This window comes from Triturus cristatus, chromosome 4_1, assembly GCF_964204655.1.
Source record: "Triturus cristatus chromosome 4_1, aTriCri1.1, whole genome shotgun sequence".
Lineage (NCBI taxonomy): Eukaryota > Metazoa > Chordata > Amphibia > Caudata > Salamandridae > Triturus > Triturus cristatus.
Window position 1 is genome coordinate 1,129,298,869 of NC_140585.1, and position 20,052 is coordinate 1,129,318,920.

Below are 20,052 nucleotides of genomic sequence, written 5' to 3' on the forward strand. Positions count from 1 at the left end.
TATTATCGCTTCAAGATTATGAATTACGACAATTTGGTCCTCGATTACAAACAGTAGCTCCTGGTACATGGGACTTGAGTCATTATCCAAGATGTGCACTTCCTAATAAGGATGCCACATGTTAGTGAAGGAAATTCTGGAGACTGTGTCATTGAACATTACACCGTCTGGACTGCAAGGGTTAGTAGACCCCTCAACCATACAATTTGCTCTGGCAAACTCATCAAATGGATTCTGTCTTTCTGCACTTAGAAGTCTGCCAGAACATTATATGGCTGAGGTTGCAGCTGGAGAGTGATAGGGAGATTGCAGAGGTAGGGGTGGAATTGCAGACCAGGCTCTAAAGAATCTTGTTTCCAACACCTGCCACCTGCTTGAATTCAGACAGGCCTGAATTCATGACGTACCATTTTAAAGAATGGAAGTGAGTAGTTCAAAAAGCACTTTCTGTGAATGACATACCCCGCACACCATTGCAGTGCTTCTATTAGGGATTGGAGGGCCTGCAGATTCTACTCGTTAACTACATCCTCTCTTACTCCTCGCTGAAAGGTGACACTCTAAAGAGATGGTGCCTCTGCTCCATGTCCCTGAAGCTGGCTGATAATGCGGTGCTGCTTCCAGTCCAAACCTTTTGCTTGGCATTTTTGCTTCTATAAGTCCTCTTGCTGTCTTTGTGGCACAATTGTTGGACTTAAAATATAAATTTACCACTCTCATTTCTCATACTATTTTCTTTGGCCCTTGGGTACATTCTTGGTTGCTGCTTGTCACATCTATCTTCAACTTTTAAAACTCTTAAAGACCACTACGAGGTCTTAGATTTTTCAACAGGTTTTTTGGCAAACTCTGTGCTATCACACTGCAGGTTGTGAGTGTACAAGGGCCAAATATGAGATGGCAAGAAAACAATATCAGGATACAATGGTAAGTCAAACAAAGTGCAAAAATGATTTATAATCTTGACTAACTTGCATAGGATAGGAGGCAAACAGCCACGTGCTTCACTTGTTTATTTTTTAATAATCAAGACAAACTTCACCTGCACAGATTTAACATAACATACAAGTCAATTATCAGAAAACCTAAAAATAAAAGGTAGTATTCATATAGAAATCGTAATGTTAAATGTGCAAATAAAGAATTTTATAAACTTCTCACTGAATTTCGTAAACCTAAATGCCCAGAAGGAACTCATCTCATTTCTCAAGAAATTACTGACAAACTGGCAAATAATTCACAACCAAATCAGAATAAATGTAATTCATACTCCCCCTTTCTCATCCAAACTGTAATTCACAAAAGCAGGGATTCCTCAAGGCTCTATCAACTCATCCATGCTTTTCAACATCTACATGACGTCATTATAGGCAATGATCTATGAATTTTAACTCACATGCTATAACTACGCAGATGACACACAAATACTTTTTAAACTGGAAAGTTCCAAAGACATTCAAAGCTCTGTTGCCTCAGAGCTGTTGAACAGTGGATGCCATGGAGTCATCTCAAATTGAATGCACCCAAAACGTATTATTTAGAATTATGGCCCATTCTGAGCCTAGCCTAACGATCTGGTATCACCTCCTAAAGTATCTAAGGAAGTAAGAAACCTTAGAATTGCCAAGGACTCCAAACTATCGATTAATGCCCTAGCGGATAAGTTAGTAAAATCAAGCTTCATTTCTATGAAAACTCTGTGAAGCATCTTTCCTTACCTGGGATTTCCACAGAAGTCCAGGCTACTATCTCTCTTGCACTGTCTAGACTGGATTACCCAAATGGCCTCTACCACTGATCATCTTTATCAACTATGAAAAGACTTCAATGAACTCAGAAGTCCGCTACCAGAATACTCCTACATGTAAAGCCACAAGCCCACATCTTCCCTGCCTTGAGTGCCATACATTGGTTACCGGTTGCCAGAAGATCGACCTTCAAGCGGCTTTGTGTCACCCACAAAGCAATACATGGAACAGGACCACTTTTCATCAGGAATAAAATCACCAATTACATACCACAAGGTATCTCTGCTCCAGATTGGCAATTCGACCCAAAGCCCCAGCATACAAGAACTCCAGCATACGTGAAAAAACCCATCGGTGGTTTATTGTTCTCCATTCAAGCAGCTAAAATATGAAATTCATACTCCTAAACATGAGATCCATGGATAACCATCTTATCTTCACAAGATGACTCCATTGTTGGCTCTTTCCTACATGACCACCATACTCAAAACACAAATGCACATCATATGTATGCATTTAGATATGTACATTTCTTTGTTCATATATATATATACTGCTTATGGTTTAAAATATATATCCTTATATTTTTTTTATGTTTATCATGTCTAAAAGTCACTGCATGGTTTACATATGCTATTTGAGTATATGCTTATGAATATCTGTTTTATTTTATCTACCACAATGTATAAATACGATCATAACAATTGTATCTGTAAGTACTTTAATATTGAAATATTGGGAAAAAGTAAAATACAAATATATATAAACAAAAATAATGCATGATTACATTCACTTTATGTACAGCAACACTTGAAAGTCAGAGTTTCTAACAATTTATTCTTAAATATACACATAGGACTTTATACAATACATCTTGATACCTCTATTTATTTTCATATACATGTATACCTTTCTATGAGGTTATACTTTACTCCTACTGTAGAAACAAAACCTTTTACTCCTCCAGTCCACTACTGTGTCTCATCCTATACCTTTTTCAATATATCCTCTACCTCCACCCACTAACTTATCCAAACCTCACTGTACTACTATGATCTCCCAAATAACACTTTCTATACGGTTCCTTCCTCTATCACTCCCTTATCCTATTCAATTCAACTAATAGACTCACATGTCCACCACTTGAATAAACAACTTAGATTTCCCTATACTAATCCACTTTGCGTTTCAGAGTAGCATGCTATTCGCCGAAAAGCGCTTCAACGTCTCGCCAGGGGTAGTAAGCACTATATAAATACAATTATAATTTGTCCCACTTTTGCACTTTTACATTTTTTATGTTGTTCCGCTTGAACTAGGGAAATAAACCAGCATAAAGAGCCGCTTGTATGAGCAAATTCAGAGAAATTCAGAGTACCTTGAACCACAAGTAAAACTGCACTCAATGGACTTGCATAATCCTTCCCAACTCATTTCTGCTGCAGTTCCTTAGGTCTGCAGCCAACTTGAGCTGATGTAGAACCCTGGTCGGAATGCTAGGTGTTTAGACCCTTCAGGGTCAATCCCAGCACGGCTGATGGCATTGCATATTGCCAGGCCCTTTATCTTGTCCTGTGCGCCAGCTTTTCATAAATGTAGACCCCAACCGTTGAGCTGATGCACATGGCAGAGCCAAAGAGGGGTCAGATCTGTGAGACAGCAGCTGTATGACGCACGGTCACATGACCTACAAGCATGGCGCAACTGCTTCTGCCATGCTTACCCCTAATACCTTACACATTCTCGGATTGAATGGTTAGGAGGGCTCCACAGCCTGAAAAATCACCCATGTACTGCTCATGAACTCATAAATGACACCCCTCTTAACATGTCATGCTATTATAAGCAACCTGCACTGGTCAAATTACAAATAGGTCATAGGTAGAGCACATTGTTTTTTGCTTGTATCTCTGATTTCCGCGTACATCAACTCTAAGTTGGTTAAAAAAAAAATTACCGCTATTTTGTAAAGTCGGAATCATTCACTTTGCAAAGGAACTATATTTAAACCCATCACAGAAATAGAAATTAACGACACAGAAGACATGCCATGTAGATATTTTTACTATATCAAAGAAATATTTTTCCAGCTTCTGACACATGATTAAAACCGAAATAAATTGGTTATTCACATTAAATGATTCAGTTACAACTGTGCTCACTGCACTCTCAAGGAATGGCCTAACAGACAGTAGATTCAAATCTTTTTCTTCTCCTGTGCTTTGCAGGACTCTCAACTGGGTGGCATGACTGGGTGCCACTCGACTTGGGGTGTGGCTTTCACCCGAGTCCTACCTCCTGTGTCTGTGGCCAAAGATCTGGGTGGGTATGGACTCTGGCTGAGCAGCACACACAACCATTTTCTTATCTTTTACAGTTTATAGCATTTGAAGATCAATGCAAGCACCCCAGGCCACCATGTGACTAAAAAGGCTCATCACCCACACCCTATATTCCTCCATGAACGTGTGCTACACCAACCCCCTCCGGTCCCCAAGACAGTGCACACCCCACATCAGATGGACCGGCAGTGGGTTTCTTGAGTAAGGGTGGTTCAATATCGGATTTGAAACAATGAAAGAATAAAAAGTGATTATAGACAGGCTAGGTTGAGTGATGAGATGACTAGACGTTTGATGATTCGGAGGTGGAAATGTCAGATGGTGCGTAAGAGGTGCTGGAATTCTTTACTATAGAAACTGCTTCTGCTGGGTAGTTCAGGGAGAGGGCAGTGAGTTTGCTTATATTAATGTTGGAAGCAGGACTGTGGTAGTGGGGAAGATGAGATGAAATCCTTGATAGTTCTAAAGTTTGAGATTATGGTGGAGAAATATGTTTTAAAGTCAGAGACTGAGGGGGATTTAATGAGTCAGAGTTGAGGTGGGTCTAAGAAGCTATTGATAGTACGAGCAAGTCACTGTGGGTGCAAGCTTGGGGACGTCACTAGAGGGTGAGTGTGTTAAGGTTTAACAGTGTTTTGTGCAACAGCGAGCCGTTCTCAAGCAAACTTTTATACAGTTAGGTGTTCATCGATTTTGATTTTAGAAAGACCGGGTGAAATTTCATTTATGGCACCCTAATTTTGAGTAATTTTCAACGTTTCGTGTTAAGATTGTTACTCGAAATGCCTGAGATTACACCATGTCGCTCGAATGAGACTTTGTTCTGGTAACATTTCTATCACAGGAGTACAGGAAGAATGCAAACGAGCAGCTGGTGTTCATGTCAACCTGATTTTTGCACTACTTTTTTGGTGCCAAAAATGAATGCCGCGATGTAGTTCGCACTAAGATAAAAAATAGTGTAAAATAGCATTTTGTATAATAACGCATAATTTCATATAATTTTTGTATAAAGGAAATTAAAAGAAATTCGCCCAAGCCTAGATTTAAGCAATTTATGGAGAAGAGACAAACTTTTTTGTTTTTGGGAAGCAAATTGAGGGAGACTTCCTACCTTGAGGAGGTGGAGTAGTTGGTAAGAAGCAACATATATCGGAAGATGGTTGCTAAAGGCTGTCCTTCAACTGTCAATAACGACATTGATTAAATAGAGTGATGCACAAGTTTGAGGTTGTTGTGCAGTTGGTCAAGGAAAGTCGGGATGATTCTGGGAGGGTCCTCCCGTATGGAAATGTGATGTTGTTCAGTGGATTTGAGGGTGTTGGGTAGTGGCTGCTATGTGTAGTATGGCAAAGTCGAGTTGGATGAGTTAAGCTTGGGGGTGGGTGCCTTGCAGAGGAGAACAAGATCAAGTGGATTATCAGAGTCTGGGTGGGGAGGGAGAATTAATATGTGAATGGCCGAAAAGAAATCATGTAACTAGGATCTAGTAAGTCACATTGTTGAGATCAAGGTGGAAATCACCTAGAATGACGATGGGTATTTCGATAGACCAACTAAGAATGATCCAGCAATGCTGTGAGGGTGGTAGACGATCATGAGGAGGCATTACAGGGGATAGTGATAGTTTTGGATACGAACACCAGAGTAGGTGGAGAAGGGTCAATATAGGGTAGGGATAGTCATGAAGGACTTGAGGAGGAGAAGGCCTGCCTTTCTCATATGGTGGCAACCTGAGATGTGTGAGCGATAGTGGAAAATTATGCATGGAGGGCAGCTGGTGTGGCTGAGTCTTCATTATCATTCCATTTTCATTAATGGCTGGGATGGCTAACGGAGGCAGGGGTACCAAAGTGGTGATTGGTGTAGGTAATTGTGTTGCATGCTGAATTGGCATTACATAAGTAAAAGCAGAGGTCGGGTGGCACAGTAGGTAGTCCTTGAAACCAAGTGAAGTGCTCTGCTGCGCTGTGGCTATAGGTCCGTGTGAATACTTTAAATTAGTACAGTAAAATATTTCTGAGACATTTAGCTGAGCAGGGTAAAGAGCTGAGGAGAAGATGGTTTGTGTGATTGGGGTGAAAAGAGGATACTGGTGATGAGATAGATGTGTGTCAATTATTAGAATCCAGTGTTGTGAGGCACTCTGAGGGCATGAATCACATTTGCGGGGGGGGGGGGCATCCAGTAGATCTCCCATGTTTATGTGTATCATGGTTATGGCTGACCACCTTTGGAGCTATGAGATGGACAGGTATTTGACAAACCATCCAATGGGCCATACTCATTGGATAGGAACGTATAGCGAAGCAATAGAACCTGCCAGAGACACTTTCCAGAGACTTTTCTGTAGGGCCCCTTCCTCAGTAGTCCCCCACCAGAAATAAGTGCACACTAATACGTTAAAAATACAGTAGTTATATATTTTTATTATAGGCTATCTTAGCGTTGAAAACAACGATTCAATCATTAGCCTAGACAAATGCTAAAAGGGTGAATAATATCAAACATTGAACATACAATCTAATTAAAAAGCAGTCTCATTATCTACAAAGTGAAATATAGAACCTGGCTCCTTCCCTTGATAGAGTACTCATTTCTGCATAATTCAGAAGCTCATGGCGGGCTTCCATACCATGAAGTCTGCTCTTGAGCTTAATAGACAAGACACAGTTTTTAATAAACATTTCCATTAAGAAAGAAAACAAGAAAAAATAAGTATTCAGTGGTGCCTGCTGAGGAGGCATGCTAACTGTAGTGTCTTGGAAGTATGAATAGTGGGACCCTTCTGGTCCCTGATGGACACTGTGGGAGAATGATGTAATCATTGGGTGTGTCTGGGTGTGGTTAAGAAATGTCATGACGCAGTGCATACAGTTAAGGGTTGCACTCTGAAGAATAAGGACGTGTACTACAGAGCTTTGTGTGTGGCATGGGCAATGGCATGACACAGGGCTGGGGAGGACGCTATACTAACCAGACATCATGAGCTGGGCACCAAATATCATGGTAACCAAGCACCGTGAAGATTAACCAAAGGGCAATGATTATAACCAATGTGAGTTTGATTGCCTACAGTATAAGAGCAGAGGGTTATCAGTCCAAGACATTGTTGGTCAACCGTACATATAACATGTTATATCTGAACATACTCACATGCCATAAGAAAGCATCAGTGTACATAAACATGAGGTAGTACAGATGGCAAGGTACACGTCAAAGGTAAAAGAGATGAAATGCCACAAGTCTACGTCAAAGGTGAACTGTCAGAAGCTGTCCCTCCCCAGGATATAGGGACACAACAGTCATACAAGGAGTAGGGCTTATATGGCTTTGTAAAGCCATGTGGAAGAATGTGGAAGTGGTTTCGGGTGAAGACCTGGAGTTTGTATTTGTATTTGAAACAGATACGACAAAAGTGAGATGTGCTTCACACACCTTTTTTAATCACTTGTCGTCTGCATAATCTCTTTTTGATCTAAAAAATGGCAAAAACCAGTTATATGTTCATGTAGTCATCTGCACCCAAGAGGAGGGCTTTGTTAGCCAGGATGAAAGGAAAAGTACTGAAAACACAACTCTCGCCGACTTAGATAATTCGGCAATCTTCCTTTTGAAAAACAGGCGCATCACTTCCGGTGGATGTGGGATTGGCTAACAATTACTACAAGAGAAAAGGCATTTCAAGAGCTGTGCATGCATAGATTGTGATTACTATAGCTGTCAGGGGGTCCCTGGCAAGAAGGGGAAGTTGTAACATCTTGCATGTGCTCCTCACAATTTCTCTACTTGATGACACACATAAGGTCGTCAGATATATTGGGGAGAGAAGTTGGCCTAACGGCTAGGGCGGTCAACCTCAAATCTGGGGAACCGGGTTCGAGTCTCGGCAAGGTCGCGCAACATCCTGTGATTCTGGGCAAATCACTTAATCTCCCTGTGCCTAACAAAAATGAATGTGTCCTCATGTAACTGCAACTGGTGCTCGTGTAAAGCACTCTGATACCTTCGGGTCAAGATTGCGCTATATAAAAATCCATTAAAATATATATATATATATATATATATATATATATATATATATATATATATATATATATATATATATATATATATATACACACACAATCTTTGCCTCTAATCTGTGCATCACGGTCTTTGTATAATGCAGTAGATTTCTGCCTAGCGAGATTTGTTTCACAATCTTTTTACAATTTACATTTTCTTTATGTGTAGTGTGTGTCCTTGTGTTTGGGGGCTACATTTCAGTGTTTCTGTACTTGCTTGGCATTTTTTTAACCCCTTCCCCGCTCATGACGGAACCGTTCTGTCATGAGCCACGGTTGCCGTGTGCTCATGACGGAACGGTTCCGTCATGACAATCCTGTTGGCGGCCGCTCCGCCTGCGCGGCGCTGTTTCCCCGCCTGTGCGAGGGGACAACGCAAATGGGCGGAGTCATGACGGAACCGTTCCGTCATGAGCACAGCTCAACTGTGGCTCATGACGGAGCGGCTCCGTCATGAGCACCGGCCCACCGCGCTGCCCCCCTGCCCCCCCCAGCGCTGCAGCGGAATGTCCGCAGCAGCGAAGGGGTTAAACACGACCGGAACAGGGAGATCTCTACAGGCAAGCTAAACATAATTGGATTTGGCCCATGGCCGGACAGGCTTTTTATTCCACTGGGCATTTCCCTAGTAGGCTGAAGACCCGGTTTTGAAACCCCAGGGCACCTCTTGGTGACTCTGTCACTTTCCCCAGCCGTTCGAGGTTCATTTCAGCAGGCACAGGAAGAGAGAGAGAGAAAGGGAGGGATGTAGGGTAAGGTAGAGAGACAGTGATCAGAGAGGAAAAAGAGAGAGTGGAGAGAATTAAAGAGAAATTAATGAATGGAAAGAGAGAGCAAGGAGATGAAGGGAATGCGGCTGGTTTGAGCATTTTTGCCAGGGCTGATTTTGGTTCCCCAGTTAGGTCCTGATGAGGCTTTATAGGAAATAAGCTTCCCTGAGGTCTAGGATGATTCACGAAAAGCCCTAATCACTTCCACCTGGACAGAAAGTGTGAATAAGTGTGTAGAATATTATGTTTCAGAGTTAGTTTTTTCAAACAATGAATCTTGCTGGCCAGCCTGCACTAGAGAAAACCACCAAAAGACCAGCATTCTAGAATATATGTATGTTTGACTTCTTACTTGGATTCACTGGGTCGGATTTAGAGATTGGCAGATGGGTACATTGTAACAAACATGACGGATATCCTGTCCACCTTGTTACACGTACATAATATCCTAGACCTCGGAGCTGTGAGAAGGTCATTATATCCAAATGCATTTATGATAAGGCGGACTGGATGTCATCAAGTTTGTGACTAATTACCCATCCGCCAAACCCTAAACCAGGCCCTCTGTGTGTTTTCAATGTTCCATAGACTAAACTAGCACCATAATGATAGAGAGGTTGCTGGACAGTACATGCCATACAATAGGGTTAAATGATTTCCTCCTGATTAACCTGGGCATAGTTCTAATACCACCCAGCATGTGGCAGAGTGTCCTACACACAGACGTATACTGAGGGATTGCAGAAAGAGTGCAAGACCTATTAATCACAGCAGTAAAATATATGAAGTGGTATTTTTAGGCTCAACAGCAAAGATTATGAAGAGTTTGAGTTTTTTGTAAATGTCAGTGTGGGTCTTCTATCCTAAATAGTCTCTTTAAGTAGATTATGTGCACAATAGTCCCAATACTGCCATTGTGTTAATGTGTTTAATATAAATTGCTTTACTGAACATTCTTGTCGTGATCATAGGCCTATACTCATCCCGTCATGCTCACCAAGTGCGATACTCTGAACTATCAGGTGGAGGGCACATTGAGAGGAAGGAGAGGTCTGTGGTGCTCGTAAAGTGCGGCTTGGCAAGCGATTCCTCATCTGCACTAGGCACTCTTTGCGAGACATCTGAGTAAGCCAAGAAACCTTCATGTCCAATGAAGCCACAGCACTCTCACCAGGTCTGCAAGTGGTGGTGGTCACTTTGAAGACACAGAGTATAAGTTCTTCGTGACCCAAAACACTCTTGCAAAGAAATCGCGATGCTTTGTTGCTGCAGCCAGGACATTACTTCCAGACTTAAGGAAAACCTTGAAACTGGTTTGCCAGCATCATCTGCAATTGACGGAAGTCTGAAGTGCCCATAGAGAGGTATTCTCAGGAATACATTTGCTTTTATGAAGACCAATATGTGGAACTGTCCAGGGCCCAAAATAATTATGGTCATATCTGCAAAAAGTCCTTATTCATTAATACTTTGCTTTATCCTAGTGTTCTTGGGAATGGGTCACCATTGCGTTGTGGCTACCACACAGGAAAGAGATAGAACCCTTTCCTTACACAGTAGGAGCAAAACAATAGCTACTTTGTCTAAAACCATTTACAATCCAACACTTTAATTGGAACTCATTAAAGGCGTAGGAAAGAATAAACAAGACCCTCAGTCAAACCATATTTTCTTTATTTGTCAGACACCATTCAAGGCAGATACTGTTGTATACAAACTGGAAGCACAGTGCTAAGAATACATGGAATGGTAGGCACAAACAACATTAGCAGGTCTGACCAATTGGCACAGTGAGATTTCTAAAAATACATATTCTTTGCATCATAGTATATTGGGTGAGGCACGTTTTCTGTTATTATGTAAGACTTGAATATACTTAACTTTGGAAATAAAAGAATAAATGTCAACTATATAAATGTAAAAAACGGAGATGGCGCTCACAAACCAGGCCTATGCAGGCTCACAATCATAAACAGTTCCCTCTATGAGAAACTTGGAATCTTCAAAAAATTCCTTGGCTTTTATGTTTTTTCTAAAACGTAATTTTTGTTCTTCTTTAATAAAATGGAGGCTTCTATTAAAGATGTATCGTATATGGCAATGTTGTAAGGCAACAAATATAAAAACAGGTGAAAGACAAGGTATAAAGTAAACATTCAGTTGTAGTCTTCTTGTAGTAACACATTCTTTCTTCTGGGACTACTCTTCATCACTGTCCCTCATGGTGATTCCCTGAAGCCCGCTTCCATCGGTCACTGACAGTGTGGCCTCTTCCACAGTAAGGCGACTATGGATAGTCTCATAGGTTTTATTGGTCAGCGTTCCTTCAAGCACGCCTTGCAACCTAAAGTCTCTGTAGGTTTTCTGCAAATAAGAAATAGGAAACAGATTACATATTAACTATATTGATTTGTGACATTAGGAATTTAAAGACTTTATGCCTGTTTTTAAGTTTGGTGGATGTTTGACATCTGCCAAAAAGCACCTGATGTCCTGTTCACCCTATTTAGAATGCATAGACATCAATACACTCTAAAGGGGCGGACAGGACATCCGCCACTTACTGGTGGATGCTCAACGTCAGGCGAATTCTAAATTCAGCCCTCTGATTCTTGAGTTTGATCTCTTCAATTCCTAAAGCAATATTAAGGTTCTGGTGGCCCTATTACAAACTGTGCTTTGGCTGAAAATCTGCTTAACATGCAGCAATTCTGCTTGCCGCTACGCAAACATGAAATGTGTTTGCCTTACACATTGACCTGCAAGGTCCCTGTGGTAATATTCAATGTTCAGATGGGTGCTCTGCAATAGTGGTATTCCCCATGTAAATATGGAATTCCAACTTCTTCCTAGGAACGTAAACCATTATGTAGCAGTGAGTGATGGAAGTGCTTTTCACATGGCTAAAGGTTAATGAAGGTTGGGTGATCAGCTCTGCCACAGAAATTTGCGCTGGTCCCGTGGCTGTGCTCAAAACATCTTCACCAGCACACCCTAGCCATGCCATTTACACATGTGGAGGGAGGGGTGTAGTCTCTGACTTTGACTTCCAGGACCAAGCGGGTCATTCATGGTTCAAATCTTGTTTGTTGAGTTTAGATAGATACACTTACACTTGCCTATAAGTAAGGTAAGGCACATAGAAGAGGAGGAAGAAGAGGGGGAATAACAGGGGAGGAGGGCAGGAGTCTATATAACACTGGAGAAAGAGGCAGATGGCCGCATAACTGAGCGAAAGGAGGTAACAGCTCACGGTTGACCCTCTGTTTCATTTTGGTTGTGCATGGGCTACGGGTGAACAAGTCTCAGGACTTGGAGGTATTTCGGCAGGAGAGTTCACTAATTCTCGAGTGAAATTAAAGGCATGAGCCCCACATTTTGTCAAACTGGGTCAGTTGTTATCGATAACCCTATTACAATGTAGGTCGGAGGCTTCAAAATCCGACAACCTTATTACGATGAAGGCTGCTGGATTTGAAACCGGTCGCTCAGACTGACTGGCTTCCTATGGAATCAAGGAGCCCGTCGGCCAGTCGAGGGCGTTCTTAATCCAGTATGTATGGTGTTTACACCATAGGGATTATGATGTCGGTTTCCGGCAGGTTTTTTATGGCAGGTTTTCTGACATGAAAAACCTGTTGCAAAGTGACTTTTAGCAGGGCCCCCTTGCCACAGCGGCCTCTGGGTGGAGGCCTGGAGGACACCTATGGTGCCCCTCTGTCAATCCCTGTGCCGCATGGCAGGCACTGTCAGGTGCCTGCCACGTGGTTCAGGGATTAATAAAAACACCCATTTCTCTATGGGAGCTTGTACTACGGCCAGTTTACGGCCGTAGCACAAGATCCCCATAGAGAAATGAGAATGAACGACGCACCATGTGCGCTCACATCCTAATGATGCTGTTGAGACCGCCGAGCGGAGGTCGGTCGGTCCCTATTCCGCAACGATGTCGGGCAGACACAAATCCGCCTGACATCATAATGAGGGCCTTGATGTACTGGTGTGGTAGGTGTATAAGAGTATGATGAAAATATACCAACATATTTCTGTATGCAAATAAAATTTGTTTTTTTTCTGATGAAGAATAAACTATTGGGAATGTTACTGATTATCCGTTTAAAATGATTGGAAGCCTTATTTCCTTTGTTTACCTTATTTAATGTATTCTACTGGGTGAACTATAGAAAAAGGAAGACATCTTAATTTAGATTAGGAGGTTGCTGCTGGCGGTACTGTCACTCAAGTGTAAGGATAGCTTAGCTCTATACACTAATCCATAGGTCAGGAGGTCCAATTCTCCTTAACATGACTCTTGACAAATCCCAATCAATGGTGCCAAAAAGGGTGCATCACAAACGATGAATGGGAGAAAGGAAAAAGAGGAAGACTGGTGGGGCATGGTTGAGATGGTGCACCGGGATGAGGAAGGAGTAAAATTGCGAGGGGAATTTGGAGAGGGTGATGAGGTAATTCTCTGCCAAACAGTTATAACAGAAAAAAAAGGATTCACATAATTTCCCCCTTGTCCTGCTGCTGAATGAAAGGCTAAATCTGCATTAAAAGTACATTCAATATAGAAATAATGACTTCTACCTTCACAGCCTTCTCACCTTTGTTGCAACAACTGGTCAATTTCAACTCGCTGTGTCTAGAAAAACGGTGTTTTCTATGTTTATTTTTTGGTGTGGTGCATGCGTGATGTCAATGGTGAGGTCACATTGATATCAACAGTGATGTCATTTGTGCAGTGGAGCGAAGGGGCATGAAGGGAGGGCTCCGAGAGCCAAGCGATGGCTGTTGGTTCCCCTGATCCCCCGCTCCCCCGAAATAGGCAGAGGACCGCAGGGGCTGGAAGAGGAACCAAAAATAAAGAGAATAGGATAAAAAGAAGATCAATAGGCACCATCTCAGATCTATGTGGCTCAGACAAAAAATCTGGATTTTACCATATCTGTCAACAAGGATGGCTTTCATCTTGATCCATGTAACATCCTGGTGTCAAGCATGTAGAGACCTACGAGGAAACCGACTTGATGGAAAAGTTCCTTCAGAATAGGTTTTTTCTGCCAATATGACATAGACCCACATTCGTTCACTGGGTTCTAGCCTGATTCCTGTGTTTTTGCCACCTGTTTTAGAAGCATGATGTGCTGTTGTCTTTGTGACTGACAGAGGTAAGAGAGCTACCTCTCAAACGCAACCTATCCCGTGACGTGCCTGTACCATCTCTCTCCCCCGCCGCACTGGGCTGTACCTTGACTATCCGGATCAGGGTCTTCAGCTGGTAGACGTGGAGCTGAAGGTCTATCCTGTCAGCCAGCCACAGGCACAGGACCTTCATCGAGCTGCAGTACCATTGCTGGAAAGGAAGAGAAGAAACACCTCAGCAGTAGCCATTTAACAGATACAATAATGAGTGCTAATGAAACACTCTGCAATGATCCCAGATCAGCACTTAAAGTCAATAATGCTATCATTTTCTGATAAGTGAACCGCGTGGTTTCTCAGGCAATCAAATGACTTGACCTGGACTGTTCTGTATGTGACTCAGCCTCCGAGATGCATCATCCAAACACTGCCCTGCAGCCTGGCACTCTCCTGTGCAGGCTGTAAATGACCCCGGGCATGCAATGCACTGGACATGAATAAACCCAGCGGCCACTGAACCTGAGGACAGCTTATAAAATGCTCTAGAAACATATTTGCAAAGAGTTCTTCGTTTTAATTGCAGCACACGGGTTATTTTAGCAGAGTGATTTCTGCACACTTTGGGTAAGGAAGGACAGCCTCGCTATACAAAGGATCCGTGTCTATAAAATATATAGAAGCAGCAGGGGCTTGATTGGATGCCCACTTGGGTTAATGGGAATATGAGCACAGACAAACACTATGTCGCCGACGTCTCTTTAGAAAGTGTAATGAGGAAGGTAAATATAAGATAATTACAATGTTTTTTCCAAGTTGAAATTAAAAGTAACTCACACCCTGAACCTCTTCTGTCTTACTATCAGTAAGTTTTGATTATTATGTACATTTTTAGGGGACTAGCATTTGTGCAGTTAATATAGTATGTATAAATTATGAAAAATAATGGGCTTCATGTACAAAGGGTTTTTTTTGTCTCAAAGACTGTGAGTGGTCCCTCGAGCTAGTAGATGTGGTCTTGGAGTAGGATTTTCCCCCAAGTTACTACCGTCATTTACTGATATTCTCTTAGTGCAAAAGGCACCCTTGCATCCAAAATAGAAGTGAATACGCTTTTTGGGCTAAGAAAAAGCGCTAAATGCAGAAGAACACAAATAGCGAATGCCCGCTCACGCTCACCAAATGTGCTATCACGTTAGGACTCTTTCCCTGAATTTGCTCTTAACCACTTACTTGTGGGTGTCTGCCATTGGCCGACACTGGGGAGGGTTAGTGTCCATTTTAATCTCCAAGGCTTGGGCTGCTCAGGAAGAGCTTCCTGAACAGCCTTAGCTTTCTTTTTGTATTCGATGACGATCAGCGTGCAGAGTGCGCTGCTATCATTACATACAAAAGTGAAAATAAAACAAGCTGAAGGGCTTGTTTCACTTTCACTAAATTAGTGCTTGGGGGATATCTGAGCCTCCTGAGAAAGGATTCTTATGGAAGAGGTATCATTGGAAAGGGAAGACTCTCCCTTTTCCAATGGTACCTCTGCCCAGTGGATCCCTGCTTGGGATCACCACAGGAGAGCGATGCCTCCTTATTGTTTCAACTTTAGATAATTTATCCTCCACTCTACTCATCTCTCATAAAGCATTTAGCGTACGTTCATAGGCAGGATCCCGCTCTGGTTTTTAGTTATAGGATGTGTACGCTTGTCTTAATGTGTGTAAACAACACTCTTTTATGTTCTTTATGCATTTGTGTGCTATGTTAAAATGATGGAAGTAGGTGCAACATGGACATAAATATTAACAGAAAATAAACTGTTAGTAGCATCTTCCTAAGGAGTGCATGCTGGTCCACAGCTGCCCTTCCCAGTCTCAAGATGCCATCTGTAACTTCCTGATGCCAAGATTTCCAACTTACCTGTCCTTTAGAGAGTCCCACTGGGGAGCAGTGCTGCAGCTCATTCCTGCCCGCCCACAAGATGGAGAGGAGGAGCCCTGCCCAATATGGGCAGTTTTTTGTGAGCACTGGAATGTAGCACATTGGAGGCAGCAGTGCAAAAATGGGTCTGCATGGGTGGAAGGAAAACTGGGGCTTTTGCATAATACTCCTCTCACCTCCTGTGGGTCATGAAAAAGGATTTCCTCCAGTCTTCCAAAGACAACATGGATTGGCGGCTTCGGCTCAGAAGGACTCCACATCCATGAACAGCCTCTAGCGCCTACAACTTAATTAATGAACATTTGTGCATTGGGTTGAAAAAATACTGAATTGCCACATAGTTGTAGTAAGTGAGTATTCCTCTCACAGCCTAGAAAGTTTTGTATTTAGGAACAACCTTTCCATTCCAAAATAGCTGCCACATGTCAAGATTGCTTGGCCAATGCAGACAAACTGTGATAGTTCAGCTCCTGCAATGTAGGATTCAGTGGCGGTTGGCATGAAAGCAGCACCCTGATTGGAGGGAGCAGCCTCCATTGGCTCTCCACAGCACTGTTGAGGCTATCGCTTGCTCTAACCCAGCTGTCTTAAGACAGCTGGGTTAGAGCAGTTTAAAGTATGCATGTGTGACTGGCCATCTCAAAACGGCCGGTCAAAAACACATTTGCACTTTAAACAGTGCCATACAATCCTAACCTCCTCCCTGCTGAGTGGCAGGCTGCTGTCAATCAGCAGCGGCCTCGCCCCTGTCCTGATGCTCTGTTTGGGACAGGGATGAAAAATAATATAGTAATAAATTACCATCTTATTTTTCTGGGGTTGAGGGATATTTTAAGTGGGCTAAAGCTTCTCTGCTCCAACGGAGGAGCCGCCCCTGGTAGGATTGGAATAGAGCTCAAGCAACAAAACAGCAGCAGCAGAGTATATTATTAAGCTTCTTTTGTTTCAGCATTCAACATTAAAATAGCACAGTGCTTTAAGTTGGGTGGGTCCTTCCAGTCTTGGGGCCCGATTCCGATCTCGTTAGGAAAGCATACAGACTGAATCAGTTCAGGAATGCTTTCTGTACGACTCAGATCGGGGAAGTCCGACCGAAGGAGTACGATGCATCGGTATGCATCCGGTTACGATTCGTCAAACTCCCATTGACTTCAATGGGAGCCTGTGTTTCGAACGTGAGCAAAGGCTCCTATTGAAGAAAGGGGTAAGTGGTAAAAACCTTGCACCTTGTGGCAGGCACCTCATGGTGCCTGCCACACTGTACATGGTTGGAAAGGGGTGACCCATGGGTACCCCCATGGGCAAGATTCGAAGGGGCCCGATTGAAGGGACTGATTCCGTCAGCCGTTTTGTTCCATGTAAACCGATTCTGAAAGGCTGTCCGAATCGGTCATCGTACTCTCTCATTTGAAAACCAAGGCCTTAGAGCTGTTCAAATCAACTCCGGAAAGGCTTGACCTGTCCGAATGCCTTCCGGAACTGATTCGGTCCGCCCTAATGTTTTCCATGAAAGAACAAAAGCAGACGCCAATGCTGCATGTAACTTACCTAGACTTTGAATAGTGAACTGAGTGAAACAGTCACACTAACAACCACTTGTTCCGTTGGATTTAAACTTAGAATTATTTTTCAGTTTACATTTGAATGCATTTTCGATTGACAAAACATATTCATTACAAAAACATAAATACAATTACCACAGCAATATCGACATTTGTGCTGAAATTTGTACAATTGGACACCACTATAATCAATATAACACTCACCCATGAGCACAACAATCGTACTACACATGCATCCTCACTCAACAACATACAAAATGAAACATTGATGCTCAATAAATAAATCGCTATACGAAGGCCATCAACAAACAAAACTGTGCATAGTTGTGAATCTCTGTACTATATTTTACACAAGATTGGCCAAAGGTGAAAAAGGTCTACGCGTTTCGAATCCCTTTGTAGACAGGGATTCTCATCAGGACCAACACTTGGCTTAATCTGAGAAGGGGGGAACTCAACCCGAATCTTGTGAGGCTGTTAGATGTGCAAAAGGGTGTTGAGTCAACATAGGAAACTTCTTTCTGGGGCTTTTATAAGTCCACGAACACTAGGTGAGTACCAAATGTTGCAGGTGCTCTAAACAATCTCCGAGGACAAGGACCGGAGGAGTAAATCTGCTCACATACTCGTGCGTTCTCCAGAACGGGGACAATCTAACTGGGAACGACGCCGACCGTCGGGAAGTGAATCTCTCCGCAAGTAATAGATCTGTTTTCCAGGCATCGTTCATGGTCGTTCGGAATTGGGAACGAGTCGTCGGAAACAAGGGCTCTGGATCGGATTCAGAACCCCGAATCCGATTGGGAGCCCTTCCGACCGACATTGGAATCAACCCCTATGTATTAGCAGTGAAAACTGACATCGAAAGGGGTGGCCATCATGCCCTATAATCTTGTCTTCACTTTTTAACCAAAAACACATAATTCACTCTCGTCAATGGGTCCAAGAACCCTTAAGGTATTTCAAGTCAGCAACGCTTTCCCTGTTTACATTTCACATGTTTTATCTAATGGTGCATGGATATGGCACCTATTCCTCTCTTCTACGATTTTATAATGTTCCCATATGTTGTATTTAAGTAGTTTTGTTCTCATGCAACATATGAACTTTGTGTAGCTCACATTGTAGACAGGGCCACCTATAGGACTTCAGGGTGTGCATGGGTGTTCATGACAGGGCATGATAGAGAGGACTCTGGAGCTGAGGCTCTGCGGCCTACTGCAGTGCAAGTACCTCACATTGTATGTCAGATTTTCAAACTATTTGCTCATCCAATGCTTGGCCTCTCCGCAGAGGATAAAGAGTAATGGTCACCTATGTGCCAGTCATAATTAGATTTAATAGAATGAGGTATGAAAGAGGTACACACCTATTGAAATATTGACAGAGCCAAAGGAAAAGATAACAATTTGTGTTTGTGTGTGTGACCATTTATTAGAGGGGTGGTGAAATGAGGGAAACAAAAGAATATGCAGAAGAAGAGAGTAGAAGAAGGAGTGGAACAAAAGGAGTAGAAGTGTGCAATAGGTAAGATGTGGGGAGAAACATGGGGATGTGACTAACACACAAATCTGAGATGGCAGAGTAAATTGAATGTGAGAAGAGAACTATTACTAATTTATCTGATGCTGACAAAAATCAGTAATTTAAGCACTTGTTTGTTGTTGTGTGATATCTTTGGAAGTGCTGGCTAACAACACTTATGAACCAAAATACTGGTCATGGGGCATGGTGTGTCAAGTATGCAATCTACTTCAGGTGTATAAACCAGGCCCTTAACTACAAATGCCACGCCTATTGGTAAGGATTGCTGGATATGCCTTTTTTGCCACACTTTCTTTTTTAAACCTCATTCCTTCCCCACCCTTTCCAGCTCACTCAGTGCTTTAAATTGGCAGGTACTATCTGGTACTGAGCACCTGCTCTTCTTTCATTTGAGAGTTAGTGCCATCACTTCTCAGCAAGGCTGTGAGACTTTTAAGTGGGGCGTAAATGCACTTCTGTAAAACAAACAGGTACTCTGAGATGGAATACCAGCACTTCAATCATTCAATTGCAAGCCCTTGAACTGCAAGAAAAATGAGAAAGGATAATGGAACCAACCAGGAAAAAATTAAAAACTAAATTTCAAATGACCAGTAGCTGAAATGTGCCAAAATCATGAACTGCAAGTGACTGTGCTGAACAACGACAAAAGATAAGAGGGAAAGTAAACCAAACTGAAATGAAGCTGAGCCAGACCATTATCAATACTCAAAAGTAGGCAGTATCAGAGCTTAATTTGAGCCAGTGGGACACACCTGCAATTACTTTTCCGTATCAGACATTTCTGGAGAGGGAAAACGCACAAAAGTGAAAGAAGGAGAAAGTAAAAGATGGAAACTCCGACACAGAGGAACAAAGTAGAAACTTGCAAGAGTGAGATAAAGAGGCAGGGAGTGTATGATAGAGATAAAGAGGCATTAGCTGGATTCCAGATTATGCAG

At 42.4% G+C, this 20,052-nt stretch overlaps 1 protein-coding gene across 7 annotated transcripts in view; it reads right to left on the reverse strand.

The window, feature by feature from the left end:
- Positions 1–10,579: 10,579 nt before the first annotated feature.
- CADPS2 (calcium dependent secretion activator 2) overlaps positions 10,580–20,052 on the reverse strand; it is a 1,645,358-nt gene continuing 1,635,885 nt past the window's right edge. For 6 of the 7 annotated variants that reach the window (XM_085654189.1, XM_085654188.1, XM_085654187.1 and 3 more), the window contains 2 exons: positions 14,182–14,286; positions 10,580–11,291 (listed from right to left, as the gene is read on the reverse strand). In XM_085654189.1, coding sequence (XP_085510315.1) covers positions 11,127–11,291; positions 14,182–14,286 — 270 coding nt within the window. In that variant the 3' untranslated portion in view covers positions 10,580–11,126. The remainder of the gene's footprint in view (positions 11,292–14,181; positions 14,287–20,052) is intronic. The other variant, XM_085654190.1, reaches the window with a different exon arrangement.